Source organism: Vigna radiata, chromosome 8, assembly GCF_000741045.1.
Source record: "Vigna radiata var. radiata cultivar VC1973A chromosome 8, Vradiata_ver6, whole genome shotgun sequence".
NCBI classification, from domain to species: Eukaryota; Viridiplantae; Streptophyta; class Magnoliopsida; order Fabales; family Fabaceae; genus Vigna; species Vigna radiata.
Window position 1 is genome coordinate 18,390,456 of NC_028358.1, and position 18,545 is coordinate 18,409,000.

At 35.6% G+C, this 18,545-nt stretch overlaps 2 protein-coding genes across 2 annotated transcripts; one reads left to right on the top strand and one right to left on the bottom strand.

Annotated features, from left to right (window-relative positions):
- Positions 1-203: 203 nt before the first annotated feature.
- Positions 204-4,380, bottom strand: LOC106772138 (cell division cycle protein 48 homolog). Its single transcript, XM_014658332.2, has 9 exons — positions 4,223-4,380; positions 3,958-4,123; positions 3,643-3,871; positions 2,437-3,203; positions 2,131-2,352; positions 1,941-2,012; positions 1,574-1,855; positions 1,052-1,411; positions 204-764 (listed from the first exon to the last, which is right to left on the bottom strand). The coding sequence occupies exons 1-9, from the start codon at positions 4,249-4,251 to the stop codon at positions 462-464; spliced, it is 2,430 nt and encodes an 809-aa protein (XP_014513818.1). The 5' UTR covers positions 4,252-4,380; the 3' UTR covers positions 204-461.
- Positions 4,381-7,925: 3,545 nt separating this feature from the next.
- On the top strand, positions 7,926-17,429 carry LOC106770329 (protein MAINTENANCE OF MERISTEMS-like). The gene is made up of 6 exons (XM_014656142.1): positions 7,926-8,004; positions 9,264-9,326; positions 15,370-15,761; positions 15,947-16,492; positions 16,582-17,163; positions 17,244-17,429. The coding sequence occupies exons 1-6, from the start codon at positions 7,926-7,928 to the stop codon at positions 17,427-17,429; spliced, it is 1,848 nt and encodes a 615-aa protein (XP_014511628.1).
- Positions 17,430-18,545: the final 1,116 nt, after the last annotated feature.

The window sequence follows — 18,545 nt, forward strand, 5'->3', positions numbered from 1 at the left end:
CATACATGTATATATATACATGTATATATATATATATATATACCACCTATTTGACCAGTTCAATGAGTAACATCAAATATCATACTAATCAGACTACTCCGTATCCAATACGCCCATGTTGACATAAAATATTTGTTTTGATTTGACAGTAAAAGTCACCGTAAGTTTTAGAAAATCTTTGTAGACGATACAGTGCATGAAGCTCACTCAAATAAGTTAATAGTCTTGAATAACTATAAATTCAAATAAACCTAAACTCTTTAAAATGTCCTTTAAATCTCTTTTTGAAGTCCAAATAAATCCACTTTCAAAGATACTTACACCACAAGAACTAGTGCCTTTTAAGGGGTGAAGTGAAAACAATAGATCCAACGAAAGCCTAAATTTCAGACAGAAAACGAGTCGTACATAATAAATTAGAAGCATTACTTCTCATGATTTAAGCAAAGGCAAAGGTAGGTCTAACTGTAAAGATCATCTTCATCAGCTCCACCAGCACTTGCAAAAGGGTCAGATGCAGCGCCAGCACCAGTACCACCAGCGCTGGTATCTGAAAACCTGAACTCGGATCCAAACCCTCTTGACTGCTGCAACGTCTGAGCAAATGCCTGGTACTTGCGAATGTCAGCATCGCTTACACTCCTTCGTGCATATTTCATTGACTCCTCAAAATGAGCCGCCTTGATTTCAGCTACCTCTTCCTCTTCAATATCCTCTTCCATTGCCTCAGGGTTATCTCTTTTCCTCCTCTCTCTCTCAATGTCCTGCCAAGATAATACAGTTCAGCAAATTGCCTTCAATCTGAACTCGGATAAAAACATTTTGAAAAGTGGTAATATCAAATTCTTGAAAAGGCTTGTTTTGACGGTCGAATATTATTTGTAATTTATCAAAAACCGTGAGACTAATTAAACTAACACAAATTTCTTAATCTCTAATAAATTTCAACCTATACTGAAAACATTCAAAATTTCTCACATTCTTTAATTGTCATTGCCAAAGCATAGTAGACAATATAATAACACAGAAAAAGGTGTCCTCCAAAGTTTACCTTCTCAATGTTCTCTCTTATAGCATACTTGCATGCACGCTGGCAAATTTCAGTGATATCTGCACCACTGAAGCCCTGAGTATACTTGGCCAGAGCTCTGAGGTCAACATCTTTTGAAACAGGAGACTTTCTCAAACAAGCTTTAAATATCTGATGACGGGAATCCTCATCTGGNAGTGGGATATAAATCAATTGATCCAGACGGCCCGGTCGCAGAAGAGCAGGATCTATAATGTCTGGTCGATTAGTGGCCCCAATGATGAACACGGTTTTCTTTGCTGACATACCATCCATCTCTGTAAGCAATTGATTCAAAACCCTATCAGCAGCACCACCAGCATCTCCTACGCTGCTGCCCCTCTGCAAGATTAAAAACATGCAAGTTTTAAACTCAAGTAACAAGAAAAGACAATTAGAGTATTCTTACAACTAATCAAAAGGGATGTAAATGCGGCGGCATCTTAGATACCAGTAACTTTTGCAGATGCCAAGCCATTGCTTATAGTATGGTATGGTACAAACCTGAGTTGCAATAGAGTCAAGTTCATCAAAGAATAGAACACATGGAGCAGAACCACGAGCTTTATCAAAAATTTCCCTCACATTAGCCTCACTTTCTCCAAACCACATGGTAAGTAGTTCGGGACCTTTGACACTGATGAAGTTCGCCTGGCATTCGTTGGCAATAGCCTTTGCCAAAAGGGTTTTACCACAACCGGGAGGCCCATAGAAAAGAACTCCCTTTGAAGGTGACATTCCAAACTTCTCAAATTTCTCAGGGTGTTCCACTGGATATTGAACAGTCTGAGAAAAATAAAATTCATTAGAGCCAATATTCAAATGAGAGAAAACATGTAGAGGTATATCTCAATGCAGTAGCTCAACTTACCTCTTGAAGTTCTCTCTTCACATTCTCAAGACCACCGATATCTTCCCAGCTGACGTTGGGCACTTCAACGACCTAGTCCATTAATAAACCAATGTTTGCAGATTAAAGTTTGAATAGTGCGATCACACCAGTGTCAACCAAGGAGGAAAGAACAAGAGAAAAAACTATGAAAAACTGGTAAAATACTTACTGTTTCTCGTAGAGCAGAAGGATTGCTTGTTCCGAGAGCAGTCTGGAAATGCTCATTTGACACTGCCATTGAGTTTAGTATCTCAGCATCAATGGACTCATCCTCCAAGTCAATGACGTCCATTTTCTCTCTGATGCATTGAAGTGCGGCTTCAGTACACAAAGCAGCCAGATCAGCACCAACATACCCATGTGTGTCCTTAGCGATCCTTTCTAAATCAACCTGCAAATTATACAACGGACATCGTTCTCATATTACAGACATTCATATCAAACCACCACTAAAGGGAGAAGAATTCAATCTTACATCATCAGAAAGCTTCATATTTTTTGTGTGTATACGAAGAACCTCAAGGCGACCAACCTCATCTGGAACGCCAATATCTATCTCCCGATCAAACCTACCAAACCTCCTAAGGGCCGGATCAATGCTATTGGGACGATTTGTGGCTCCAATAACAATTACATGAGCACGTGATTTAAGACCGTCCATGAGAGTCAAGAGCTGGGAAACAATTCTCCTCTCAACTTCCCCGTGAGTCTTCTCCCTCTTTGGAGCTATCGAATCTATCTCATCAATGAAGATAATAGAGGGTGCATTCTTCTCAGCTTCTTCAAATGCCTTCCTCAGATTGCTTTCACTCTCACCAGCCAATTTTGACATGATCTCAGGACCATTAATGCAGAAAAAGAAGGCTCCAGTTTCATTTGCAACAGCTCGAGCAATCAAAGTCTTACCAGACCCGGGGGGTCCATATAGCAGAATTCCCTTAGGTGGCTTAACACCAATAGATTTGAACAACTGTGGATGCCTCAATGGCAGTTCCACCAGTTCCCTAATCTGTGCCATTTGCTTTCTAACACCACCAACATCGTCATAACCAACCTCGTCTAACCGATTCTCATCTTCCCTTTTAACAGGCTCTCCCTCACAGAAGATCTCAGTGTCAGGAGCAACGACACAATACTCTGCAGGATCGGTTTCAATAACCTTGAACTCCACACTTCTCATCCCCCCTCTCACAAGAAACAAGTCACCTTTCCTCACTGGTCTATATGCCTCAAGGAAATAAGCTGGAAAAGTAAAACAGGACTTAATGTAAAGATGAGTTAACTTATTTCCAGAAAAAATAATTACTTGATTAAGCACCGTCCTCACAAAGCTTCTAACTGAACAAAAAATACTACTCCATCATAGTTTGCAGATATCGCAAGCACATTACACTGTTAGTATTCGTAACAAAAATAGATATCCAGCAGGTGAGGTTCAATGAAGAGATTGGTTTCTTTAATTGTTTCGTAAGCACTACTTATTAAAACCCACTTAGATAAACTTCTACGCAAGCCATCAGTTCTTCATTAAAACCCTGTTTGGCTTAACTCGTGCCCTCCATTCATGCTATCTTATTTAAGAGAAAAGTTCATCGACACAGAATGTAAGACTAATAATTTTAGGAATGATATAAGGATTGCAAAAATATGATATAAAAAAAGAGTATGTATGTGCACTCACGCTTCAAGTAAGCATCAAAGAGATTTCCAGTAACGCCCTCAATGGTGTCATCGACGGGAAGAATGTGCACTCTCTTTCCGTACTTAACATCAGGGCATGCGTGAACGGAGACAACGTCACCGAGTCTAACCCTAAGGTTGCTCCTGACGACCTTGTTCATCCGTATCTTGGGCTCCTCACAGGTATCGTCGGCAAGGGCAATACAGACAGTATCCTTCCTCTTCTTGCCCTAAAGACAAAAAAAAAACAACACAAAATGGTTATAAAAAAATTCCAGTAAAATCCAAACTGAAAACCCTTGGGTGGTTCGTTCACCTTGAGAAGAATTGTATCTCCGCGGAAAAGCTGGAGCTTATCCATGGTATCAGGGTGGAGCGCGACGACGGAGTTGTCATCGTTTACGGCTTCGTCAACGACGAGTCGGTTGGGTGCCTTCTTGCGCTCCAAGATCGCGGTACTGAAATCTCTCTTTGTTCCCTTACTGAAGAAAGAAGAAAATAGAATGAATTAGATTTAGAATCTGTGGGAAGAGAAAATAATCGATCGAATCTTAAGATCTGAGGAGAAAGCAGAAGCTTACGCATCGGAGGACTCGGGTTGGTTCGCCATGGAATTGAAGAGAGTTGAAAGAGAATGGGAAAACAGAGGGATCTGAAATTGGGAACTTTGGTAGGTCACTGGATATTTATAAAGCGGGTAATTGGGTAAGCTTCTTTTCTTCTCGCCCAAGAAGCCTGCTATATTTACTTCTGAATTTAGGTATATCGAATAATCGAATGATAAATAAATAGTAGTAATTATAATAAATTGATTATTTAAGAATTTCGAAAGTTCTAGAATGTTTGAGCTGTTTATTGGAACATACTAGTTATAACTACATTGTAAAAATATTATAGATATGTCCAGTTTAGAAGTTCTACCTAAAAAAATGTGAAAATATAATTTATCATATATTACTAATTATTATAATAATTATTATAATAAAATTATTTATCATTATTAATTGATATAAAGTTTCAAATTTAAAAATCAGATTATAGCAACCCAACCTTTTAAATCAATTATTTATTATGTATTTGAATTAAAATAATCACAAAACTAGTATTGGGAGTACCTGTTCCAAAAATCCAAAATAAGAAAACAAGAAAAAATTTACATATATATATATATATATGAAACATAATTTAGAACTTTAAAGGTTGAAGACTCTGAAAACCAATTCAATTTAAATATATTTAGCAATATATCTTTTTAACTTTTTAAAAATAAATGCAAACTAAAATATTTTTCATTTTCTTTTAGTTATACATATGTAAATTTATTATTAATAAATGTTATATTATTAATTTATTTTATTTAAACTTATATATATCTTTAAATAAGATATCAGTGTTCGTTTGAGAGGAAAATATTGTAGAAAAATACTTACCTATATAGATTTGAAGTGGCTATTATCTTGGTTTTAACGATTTTGAAAAAAAAAATAACGATGATTTAACAAAAACGATGATTTACGAGATTGGATATTTTCACTCCTTGTATATATGAGGACAGATTTGAGCATATCGAAATGGAAAAACCATTTTTGACCTCAAAGAAAGAAAAATGTCAATAAAATCTATGCATAACAAATAAATTAAATACGTTGTAATCGATTTCGAAAAAGACAAAATCGATTCCAACTCTATTTTTTTTAAAATTAATAATAATAAATCAATAATTATTATTATTAATAATATTATTATTATTAAATTAAGTTAAATTTATTTACTTTCAAGCCAAGCTTTCACATATGCTTATGTATGGCAGAGATTCTTAATGAAAAACAGCACACAGTAAGATACAATGAAGATTCTTCAACCACATTTGAATGCTTTTTTTTACCATTTTTGAAAGCAATATCGAGCCATTAAATATACATACGTGGTTGGTTGATGGTTGGTGAGTGTATTATAAGTTTGGTGGAGAAGAAACTCGTTTCAATCACTATGTGCTTAGATTGAGAAAGTTGTTTTGAGTTTTATGTGTTTTGAGACACGTTAAAGGATAGGTTAAGGTTACTACGGTTTCTCACAGTGTCTTCTCAGTCTTCTTTGAGGTGAGTTTCATCGTTCATGGGTTACATCTTTGATGGTTAACAGAGTTATGATGCAAGTTACACGCTAGTTGACAAGGACATCTTCCACAGTTGTCCATGGACATCCAAGTAGCTTGAGGTTGAAGACAAACCACAAAACTAAGAGCTTCAACTTAAAGACAAACTAGGAAGCCATGGAAATGAGAGGAAGAAGACGAACCATGAATCCTCGTAACTGATTCCATGGTGCAACTGAACAAAGAAATCGATTCCACAACATTGTGCCTAGATCGCGTAACTGATTATGCTTAGAGGTGTAATCGATTCTAGCATCTTGGAATCAAATACGTGGACTTGTAACCAATTCCACAATTTTATGTATCTGATTCCATCACTTTGGAATCGGTTATGTTCCTTGTGGATGACCAAACCAAGCTTGCTCTACTCTAAAGCTTCCTTTGGTGTGTATGTTCTTCAACTATTTTCATGGTGCTTTAACCCCCTTGTGTTCGTGTTGTAAGTGTTAGGAAGTCATATGTGTTGTGAATATGGTTGTTTGTGGTGAGTTTCACTGATATTGTTGTTGTGAATGGGTGTGGTTCTTTCTTTGTGGTATTTTTTTGTAGTTGTTGAGGAGTGGTTGTGATTAACTGGAGTGTTTGTGGTGGTTCATTCTTGTGTTTTATGGTGTTATTATTGCTTGTTTGTGGTGATTTTGGAAGGCAGAGGTGTTGTGAATCCTTGGGGTGGTGGTGGCTTTGTATGTGAGTTACATCATGGACGGGGAAGCTAAAGGTGTTGTGAAAATGCGTGGTGGTGAATTTGGATCTAGTGTGGCTGAGTAAGGTGGAGGAGGTGTTCTTACTAAAGCTGGTGAAGGTTAGTTCATGGTTTTCGTAGAGATTGAATTTTGGTTTTCATTTGCTTTTCTAATTGGTTTTGTATTACATGTAGTGTTTTGAGTAGGTGTTGGAGTAGTGGTTATGCTTGGTGATGTGTTGCCAATTTCATTCGTTTTAATTGTTATTGTATGAAGGTTGTTATTGTTGGTTGTTTCTGTTAGAATCGACTGCAGCGTAATTGTTAGCGTGGAATAACAAACCAAGAGGTTTTTAATTCAAATGTGTGCCTTTTAATTTCGTCTCAATTTCACTTACTACGCAAATAATAAATATAAATAAAAGAGTAAGGTTGAGAGAAATTTGCACAGATGATTTTTATACTGGTTTGGATCTTACCAATCCTATGTCCAGTCGCTTATCTCAAACCGAGATAAACAGTCCACTATCACAAAACAATTACAAATAATAATCACAAAGAAAAATAATTTGTAAAAGTTTAGAAACCACCTCTCTTGATACCACAAGAGATGAACCTGCACCTCCTTTGAATCTTCATAAAGGATGAGACACCTCCTCCAAATACTTCACGAAGGATGAAACACCTCCTTCGAATACTTCATGAAGGATGATCCTCTTCCACACACCTCCTCAGACGCATCAAGGATGAACCAGCTATTCCTCCGTCACCGTAGTTGCAATGTACCAGCACCACAGACAAGAGTTTCCTTAGCTGAGCAAGAGCACACACTTCTCAAAGAGTTCTGAGTGTTTTNGCGCAAGGGAAGAGTTTTTGATGATGGATAAAGAGAGCCTATATATAGACTCAAGCAAATACTCTTCCATTCTACGAAACTGGCCATTTAACGCATTTAATCGATTAATATTAGTGTTAATCAATTAAAATAAGTACAACGACTAGTTTTTCAAATCAGAAACTTCCAACGGCTAGTATTAATCGATTATTCTCAGGATTAATCGATTAATTAATCGATTAAAACTTGCTTTAATCGATTATTCCAAAGTTGATTGGGTTTTGGCTTCTACAGCGATTTTAATCAATTATATCAAGGATTAATCGATTAAAACGGGGAAGTTTTGATTCTAAACAACAAATACAAAATATAAAGGTACAAGAATCAAAACCTACTACAAATCTAAGTCCTAAACAATTAAACTATAATTATTACAAAAGCTTTTCATAACAAAAATAAGTCTTCAAAGGATCTTCATGAATCTTGATAAATCTTGACTTTATTTGGGCATCATCAAAACTTCATCTTCATCATTTTGCTAACAGTTTCATGCTAAGTTGATGCTAGGATCGAGTTTCTTCCTCATATGTGCTTGTTTTCATTTGTGCTTCAATGGTGATTGGGGTTGGTTTTGATGGTTTGGTGTTTGTGTCTGAGGTGGTTGTATGGTATCTTTATTACGACAGAAGAGGTAAGTTTCATTTTGAAAGATTTATTATTATATGTATGATGTAGAACCATTTATTATTTAGTTTATAATTATATGTTAAATGTATTGTTGTTGTTGTCAATATTGAAGTCAATTTTTGTTGTTTACTACACTTATATTTGAAATTATGATGTTTAAATATGTGTATTGATGTTTACAATATTTTTTTATTTAAGATAATAAATGAGTTCTTCTATTTTTTAGAGGAATTAAATGGAAATAGCTCCATGTTCATTGTTATTAAATAATGTTTATATTTGTTTAAGTCATTATACATGGACGAAGAATTAGACGTGTCATATTTGGATGTTGATAATATAATTGATGATGCGGTAGGTGTGAACTTCAATATAGTAACACTTACACTGGTAATTATAAATGTGTACAACATTAGCCACATTAACAATATTATACATTGTTGCACTTGCTTGAATATATTGAATATGTATTCATGCATATTAAGTAATGTTAGAGATTTTGTGCCAGACAAAGACTGTTACAAAGAGCAGTTGATGTCTTACCTTGTGTGTACAAATTGGTATCATGACATTATTTGGATGCGTCTAAAGGCTTTTATTCACCTTTGTCAGTGACTAAGAGCAATTGAATTAGTGAAAGATGCATTACAATCCACAGTGGAGGAACAAGTTGCTAAATTTCTTCATATAATTGAGCATAACATGAAGAATCAAATTTTGGCATTTTTCTTTCATCGATCAGGGTCAATTATAAGAAAACACTTTCATAATATGTTGGAAGAAATTTTAAGTCTGGAGTCAGAATTTTTAATCCAACCCTCGGGATCCGAAGGTTCATTCATATGTGGTAAACAATAATCAATTTTACACATATTTTAAGGTAAAAGTTTAACAACTTGTCACTTACTTCGTGAAAACACAAGATTGTTGACAATGTTTATGATGAGTTGTTAATTTTATGATTAGTATTGTTTAGGGGTCATAGATAGAACTCATGTACGAGTAAAGGTCCCAAAATCGAACACTCCCAAGTTTTGAGGAAGAAATGACTAGTAACTCAAAATGTGTTTGCAACTTGTGATTTCAATATGAAATTCACATATGTTTTAACTGATTGGGAAGACATAACATCTAATTCAAGAATATTGAAAGACACTCATGTAGGAGATTATTTGTTTGTTAAACCTAAAGGTTAGTGCACTCATTGGGTTTTTATTTGTAGGTTGTTTGTGACTCATTAATAATGTACGTATAATCTTGTAGGAAAGTACTATATTGGAAATGTTGGATTCATGCTGAAAAGATCAGTTATGACTCCATATAGAGGTATAAGATATCACCTTATATAATTCATTGGAAGAGGACCACAAAAGGCACCCAAACTCTTCAACCATCGTCATTCATCTTTGAAAAATGTCATTGAAGGGACTTTTGGTATTTTGAAAAAAAGATTCCTCATCATTACAAGTGGCACTAAACCTCATTATGTTTTGGATACAATATCCTACACAATTTTCTATGCGGCGTGGACAATGATGACTCATTACTTGATGATGTTGTACACGAGTTGATGGGAAGGGAGGATGAAACGATGTTTTCTCAAGTTCGTGAAGACAATTGTATGGTTGGTTGTAGTATTAAGATATTATAGCAGAAAAGATATGACGAGATTATCAAAACTCGTAGATATTGTACTTCATTGGATTGTTTGACTATGTTATTTCTAATGATAATGCATTGTTTCTATGAATATTTGAACATAATATCATAAGGTTTTTTTGCAATCAGGTTTGACATGAATAGGAGAAAAAGTGTTGCAACGAAATTGTTCGACGAGACTAGAGAATTTATGAAATGGACTGAGGATATGGACGAACGACTTCTAAATGCAATGATAAAAAAATCTTGTATGAGAAACAAGGTTGACAACAGTTGGATCATCCATGCATATAATAATATCTTCGACAATCTTCATCAGTTTGGGTATGTTGGAGTTACAAAAAATAATGTCAAAAATAGGCAAAATGTCTAGAAGGACAAATAACATCAAAGAGCACGTTATGATGCTAGAGCCAATAATATCATTTCTTTTACACTAATTTTGGATGAATTTTACAAGATCTCATGTTTGTGAATCGGCTAAAGAAATGTGGGATGTCTTGAAGGTGACACATGAAGACATAAATGAAGTCAAGAGGGCAAGAAAAAATACCCTCGTTTAAGAATACAAAATGTTTCGAATGAAGGATGGAGAAAGCATTTATGTTGTTCAAAAAATGTTTACTCACATAGTAAATCACCTCTTAACACTTTGTAGAACTTTTTATAAGGAAAAACTCAATATTAAGATCCTAAAGAATATAAACAAAACATGGTAAGGTTACAATATTTGAATTAAGAGACATTATAACTCGGGAATATGGTAACCTCTTCGGAAAATTAAGAGAACATCAATTAGAATAGGGAAGACTCAAAGAGAAAGAGGAATGAGAGAAAAAGTATACTATAACCTTGAAAACTAGCTACCAAAGCTGCTATAAAATCTGTTGCCATAAAGGTTGAATCTATAACATTAAATCTTATGGTTAAAAGGTTTTCAAAATTTCTGAAATACATGAATAAATCTAAACATATCATTGGAAAAAGCAAGAACAATCTAATGTTCCAACATGGTTTGAATGTGGTAAAATTGGCCACATCAACCTGATTGTCCTATGTTCAAGCAGATATAGGACCCTCAAAACGCCGTGGAGGAAAAAAGTGTTAAAAGATTTTTAAACTGCTTTTTAGTTGGCTAAAGCATAACAAAATTGGTCCCCGCTAATGTAATATAGGACTGACCAAGATATCAATCCGTAGACTCGACAAAATTAAGTTTTAAAATCTTATATTATTTACTAATTATTAACTACTAATGCAAGGTGGGAACAGTAAAAAATTTAAAATGAAAAAGAAAAGAATTAAAATTGAACTAAAATCTATTTGAAAGAAAAAAATAAAATGAAATAAAAGAACAAGAAATTAGAAATTTAAAATACCTATTACCTACCTAAGCTAATAGTAAACAGAAGCAAACATATCAATCCTAGTCTACTAGATTCAAGAAAAATCATCCATACAAATCAAAATTTCCAGAAATTAAAATTTATAATATTAATCGTACAAATCTCAAAAATTGAATCAAAAGGAATAAAACTAGCACCTAATATCAGAACCAGTACCTAAACTAACTCAATTACGTAACAAAATCGAATGAACGACATGTGTTAAGTCCCTGGCAAGTGTACCAGATCGTTATCAAATAATATAAAATGGGTAAGTCCAAGTATCGTTTCCCAAAGGACTCTTATGCCTTAACTTTCGTGTAACCTAATCGCGTAAGACTTGAGAAGAAATTGATTTTAAGTTTTTAAATGCAAAAACAAAAGTAAACATGCAAATGCAGTGAATCAATGGTTGAGGAAAAACTATGGATGAATGGTGTTGTTAGGGTTTACAATTTCATCTTATCCACCCTCATATATCTACTCTTCTTATTTAATCCGCTTATTTATCATATTGCCATGCAAACTTTCTTGGTCTACCCTTAACCCAATCCCTTGACGAAAAAAGCCTATTACTAATTACTGGCTTGCTATCCCTAGCCTCCCCTAGTAACTAATAATGCATAATACATGGAAGCAAAATACAATTAATCGTCCTACCCCTATCCCTAGGTGGTATTAGCATAATCAAGGAATTCCCCCCAGTTCATGACATTACTGACGTTCCCGTATCAATAAAGACAAAAAACATTTACCGAATGAGTTAAACGATAGAAGCATTAAATACAGGTAAGGAACCCAACAATTGATAAATCAAGCATATGCAAGCATATGAATTAAATAAGAATTTGGATATATGAGAGTTTCAAAAGATTACATTGTTCCCCAACAACAAAGGGTTTAGTTCACCATTATCATGGTGAAACTAGATGAAATAGAATGGAAGAATGAAAAAATAAACCCTAGATTGAGTAGTTTGGAACCTAAGCATCCAAAGAACGACCTCCAAGGTGTGTAGAGTTGCTGTGGACGTTTCCCTCTGCCAAAGATTGAGATTTCAAGTCGTACTGGGCTATTTATAACACAAAAAAATAACAAAATTTAAGCCCAAGCCCAGCAGACAATCGCTCAACGCATAATTTAACTACTCAGCGGTTTGCTTCTAATCTTTCAACTGCTCAGTGCCCTATTGGACCGCTCAGCGGTTTGCCTCTGATCGCACTGGGTGCTCAGCGGTCTGTTCTGGCACTCAGTAGTTCCTTTGGCTCTTCTTTTCATCCTTTTTCTTCATCTTTCACAAGCACAAGTCCACCTTACTTCACTTCCATCTTCAAATCACCTCAAAACCCTACAAAACAATGTAAAACCAAGCATAATACCTTTAAAACCAACTTTTGACTCTTAATGACTCAACTAATTGTTTTACTTGATTTTAAGCTCATTCTAAGCCAATAAGGGTGTGTTTTAATATCAAATTTAAGCATGAAAATAACAATTTTTAGACCGTTATTAACATGAAACAAATCAAAACCTAATTATAAAATGAAACTACACCAATCAATTGTCCAGAGGCATCAGAATTTGAAACAAATTGCGTTTATTACTACCAAAGCAATTAACCATATAAAACTACAACTGAATCAATAAGAAGAATAATTGAATTGAAAACAAACCAGAATTGAAAGTATAATCAAACAGAATAAGTGCATAAAAGTAAAATTTATTGAAATTGAAATGGAAATACAAAGTGAAGTCACCAAGAAAAGCACATAATCGAAACCTCCACGGGTTGTCACCACCGTGAGCCTCGATCAAGAACCAAAGAATCCAGCAGCTACACTAAGAAAAACGCATAAACCCTAACTACTCGCTCTCAAAGTCTCTCGAGTGGAGTTTGTCACCCTCCACCACACACAGTCGTTCGCGGAGTCTGTCACCCTCTCGCGATTCCTACCGTCTAAAATTATTGCAATCCCTTTTATAGGGTCAAAGACAAAAGAAAAAAAAATGAAAGAGAACCTTGGCACCTTGACGCTTCGTGCTTCCCATCGGACAATCTTCGTTCTTTCTTTGCGAGCTCGTTCTCCAACCATCCGACCATCTTGCTTTCTCTGCCGATCAGCCTTCTGTCACGTGCGTGTTTTGGGTCTCCTTTGGTTCATCATCACAAGCTATGGAGCTTGAACCCTTTGCTTCTCGCACAGGGAGCCCTAACTTTTGGGAATGTTTCCTTCTTTCAAAATGACTGCAAGACACAAGACCCCAAGGAAAGTTTCAGCTTTTTCTTCCAAAACGCTGTCGTTCCAATTAAGCCCAGTGTAGGCAGCGACCCAATTTTTGCAATCAGCCCAATCTATGGCAGCAACACCAACACCAGCACGGGGGTTGCTCCCTCCACCTCCCCAAGTGCTCCTTCACCTCCCCATTATTTTCATTTATTTCAAAAATATTTTACACCTCCCCACTATTTTCTTTTATTCCAAAAATACCCTACACCTCCCCACTATCCTTAACCATCTTTCTCTTTTTCTCTCTCTCTCTCTATATTAATGGAGGATTTACATGGCTCATTAATGATGCATTTACATGGCACAAATTTGAACTTCTGATATATTCCCTTAAATAAGTTTGATTCAATCTTATTTTTGTTGTTCAATATATTTTTTCCTTCAAATTACTTAATAAATGGTAAAATTTTGTTCTAAATTTCTAGAAAAATGTTTATATATATATATGTGTGTGTGTGTTTTTTACATTTAATATCTATAATTTTTAACATTATATTATGTTTTAACTTACAAACATATTCGAATCAAATAACTTGAATAAAATATTTAATTTATTAGATAAATAATATAAAAATATTATTAAATACTTAAAATATAAAAGAAAAGTTATTTGTTAAAGATTTGAAATTTATTTAATTTTTTCGTCATTATAAAGTTAGTATATAATAATAATATATTATTATTATTTAATATTAATATAAAATGGAAGTGGTAGAAACACTAATATTGAAGTTTTTTCTGAATTTTATATTTTGCAGTATATCACAAATTCAAATATGAACCATGTGAATGCTCCATTAGTGTAAAGAGAGAAAAAGAAAAATTGTTGAAGATAGTAAGGGTGTAGGGTATTTTTGAAATAAAAAAAAAATAGTAGAGAAATGTAAAATATTTTTGAAATAAATAAAAATAGTAGAGAGATAAAAGCACAATGGGAAGGTGGAGGGAGCAACACTCCGTTAGCACTAGGCAGCAACGTCCAATCTTCCCACTACAGCGGTCCAATTTAGTTTATTGCATCAGACCAGCAGCTTCTCATTGTATGGCAGCAGCGTCCAGCACGTAACAGCCACTACATTTCTTCCTTGGGCGTTAATGCCTCCACCTCCCCAAACCCATCCTCCACCCCCCACTTTTTTTTAACTTTTTATTAATTGCAAAACTAACCTTTTTTTATTTTTCTTTTTTACTTTTTTAACCCTCCTAATAAAACCCTAATTTTACTTTACTTTCTTTCACTTTTACTTTCTTCATCTTTCACTTTCACGACCCGAAGAGCCCCACCTCCCTTTCCCTGCATTCTCAACCCCACCCCACCTCCCCTTCCCTTTGCATTCTCAACCCCACCCCACTTCCCCTTCCCTTTGCATTCTCAACCCCACGCTCCACCTTCTCTGAAATTTTTCAACTTTTGCAGTCAACTCTTCCTCTGTGGCAGTGCGGCGCGGTGGTGCGGCGTGGTGGTGCGGCACGGTTGTTTCGTTTCATTTCTGTCGTCTACGAGGTTAGTTTTCGTTGCGCATTTGTGTTAATTTCTTGCTTTGTAAATGTATATGATTTAGTGTTTAAGATTGCATTGATTTATGCTCTGGTTGTGCACCATTGTTAGTTTTGTTTGGTTTCATTTTGGTGCTGTGATGTTTCTGATAGAGGTGTCTACGTAGGAGGAAGAAGACAGAACTTAACGGATGTCCGATATCCGTCGACGGATGTCGACATCCGTTTAGGGCCAATTTTTTATTTTTATGTTTTTAGTTTATTTTATAAGTAATTAATTTTTAACTTTTTATTTTCTTACGTAATTATTTTGTTTTAATTTTTTTTTGTTTTATTAGTTTATTGTATTTTTAATTAATTTATACAGTATTTAAATTTAGTATTATTTTATAATATGTTATTTNANTATATGTAAATTAAAATTATTTTAGTTAATAAAATAATTATTATTAAAATCATTTTAGTTAATAAAATAATTATTATTAAATTATTGAAAAAATATAAGAAATAATTATTAATTTAATTAATTTTTTTTTTCAGAAATGGTAAGAACACGAGGTGCATCTTTTAGTTCTCGTGGGGAGAGTTCTCGAGGAGAGAGTTCTCGAGAACAAAGTTCTCGAGGAGAGAGTTCTGCACAAGGTTTAGCTAGGAGACGACCTACAGCTTCGACACGGAGAGGGTGGGCAGCTCCTATTCAGGATGACCCTATCACTGAGGATCGAGCATTTGAGGAGGAGGCATATCAGGCCTACGAGGGTCCTGTTCAGGAGGAGGCATTTGAGGCCTCTGATGACGATTATGAGGAGGAGGAACATGATGTTCCTGGCATACAAGAGGAGGATGTCGGTGGATTTCCTGGAGGTCCACGTGATGCTTCTTTACTGACGCACTATGTTCAGCATGTTGCTTATGGTATTTCACAGGGCTGGGTGAGTGCATAACTTAAATCTTAATTAATAATTTTTTTAAGCCAATTTATATTAAATATTGTTGTGTAGGATCGAGGGGATATGCTCAAGTTTATCTCGCATGGTATAAAAGTTAATAATTAGGACCGTGCGCTGAGGGAATTCAACACATTGTGTTGAATTCCTCTTTGATGCCTCTCACACAGATCTGCTACGATTACATTGATAAGGGCTTGTTGCTCGGATTCATAGAGAGGTGGAACTTTGAGACGAGTAGTTTCCATCTCCCTGTAGGGGAGATGACGATCACGCTTGACGATGTATCCACTTTACTTCATCTCCCGGTGCTAGGACAGTTATGTGATTTGGAGGAGTTGGAGTTTGAGGAGGCTCGTACAGCCCTCGTAGACCTGCTCGGCGTTGATGGTGGCACAGCTGGTGCTGAGATGGAGGATGCACGTGGTACTAAAGTCAGACTCAGCTGGCTGAGAGACATATATGTTCAGAGGTGTCGGTCACAGGATTGGGACTATGCTGCCAGAGCATATCTGTTGCATCTAGTAGGATGCACCATTTTTGCAAATAAAAGTGCCAGTTCTATACGCGTGTCTTACCTACTATTATTTAGAGACGTACACGCGTGTGGTAGATATGCTTGGGGCGTTGCTGCACTCGCCCATTTGTACGAGCAGCTTGGGGATGCCAGTCTGGCTTCCACGAAGCAGATGGTTGGATATTTGACTCTTTTTCAGGTACAAACATAAATCTTGCACATTTATTTGATATACTTATCTCCATGTTCAAAGATAGAAAATATTTTATTGAATAATTGCCTTATTAGAGTTGGATATACGAGCATTTCCCTAGAATGGGAAGGAGGCGGTTGGTGTCTTCTTATGATGACACCACACCACGTGCGACTAGGTGGCAGAGCCCTCGGCAGAGTTTGACTCTTGTAGAGATTCGGGAGCAGTTGGATGGCCTGACATACAGTGGAGTTGTATGGCATCCATATGAGGCACATCGGGGCATTCGTCCATTATTCAGAGTTTGTATGTATTCTGGATGGATTCAGATTGGTGACACCCTTTCCCGACATTTGCCTGAGCATGTGATGAGGCAGTTTGGGTTTTACCAGGAGATTCCACGACCACCCACTGTCGTTGCAGATGCAGATGTAGTCGTTGTTGATTTTGCGTGGTTGCACTTCACANACCACGTTATTAGGAATGTGAGACAGGCATCATACCCTTCTGAATGTGTCGATGGATACATACAGTGGTTTACGAGGGTTTCACATCCCTATATTATTGTTGCTCCAGCTACCGCGAGACCACCTCTTGCGCCTACACAATGTCCTGATGTTCCACAGGAGGCANGACCTCATCGTAGATCCTCTCCGCCTTCACCATCCGGCGCCTTGGTATGTTATTTTTCATTGCTTATGTTATTAAATTTTGACTAACCATGTTTATTTATTTGTTTGATATAATTATTATGCAGGCTAGATTTAGGAGAATGGCTAGAAAGTTACAGTTGTTGATATCGTGTCGTCATGTGACCGAGGGTACTGTTGCACATCAGATGGCGGTGGAACTGCTTCAGGATGCTAATGATGGAATCGACGAATATTCTCCAACTAGGAGAGGACAGAGGCATGTTCTTGGTAGACGCTCGACGTCTAATTGATAGTACTTTGTAGTAATGATTATACTTTGGTTTATAATTATTTCAGTTTCCAGGCATATATAAACAAATCTTTTGGCTGCTTTGTATATTTCTTTTCTTGCAAGATTCTTTTATGTTTTCAGCACTGGTTCTTACCATTTTACATCATGACATTGCATTTTGCTTTACATGTTCATGGCCGATGTGTTCTTTTTGTATTCTTGATTTGTCCCTGCTGTTTGATCAGACGAGGATTAGGATTCTTTTACTTTTGATGCATACCCTGGTACGTATTAATCTGATAGTTCATTGACTGAATTATTTTGTTTGTGCATCTTGCATCGCATTTACCTAAAGCTAGACCCCATACGATTAAGCTTGTATATATGTGGTTTTAGTTCAGGAGTATGTTTCGTGCTTGGTTTTGTTTTGTTGTCTTTTAATGTTTGTATTATCGGTGGTAGTACACAGATTGGCGATCACTCCTTGACCTTGTTGGTTGGCAAGAGAAACGTGCTACCAATGGAACATAGGTTTCATGCTGTATAAGATCCNAAGTTCCCTTTGCATCCCCTCAACTTTTACAATATGTTACANACTATTAATTGCTTCATGATTTTGATTGAAATAAAATTNNTTNGATGCATAATTGGAGCTTAATTTCTTCGACTGGAACTTGCTAATTGTTGTCAATTATTTATTGAAGCAATTTTCTTGCTTTTAATTTAAGATTTTTTTTTCCTGGGCCATACATTGTTAATCGTACGAGTTATTATTGGGTGCATGACAGAGAAGTGGTTTTGGAAAGGGAGATAGCATAGCATTGGAGATTACTAAGAAAAGCTCAGACTGTAATATACACTATGATTTGAGTTTTGATTCTCACCATGGTGGAGAAGTCAACAAATTTNATGAATTTGACACCAAGTGCTCAATTGTTTTGGCACCGAAAAGCAATTTTAAACTAATCTAGAACTTTAATCATGCACGCAAGTTTATAGATGACATTAATATAATATATATATATATATATATTCATATAATAAAATACAAATTACGTAAGGTATATATATGATTGTTATAATATAGATTTTATATATATAGGTTTATTCAAAAAATTCCTGTAAAGTAGAAATT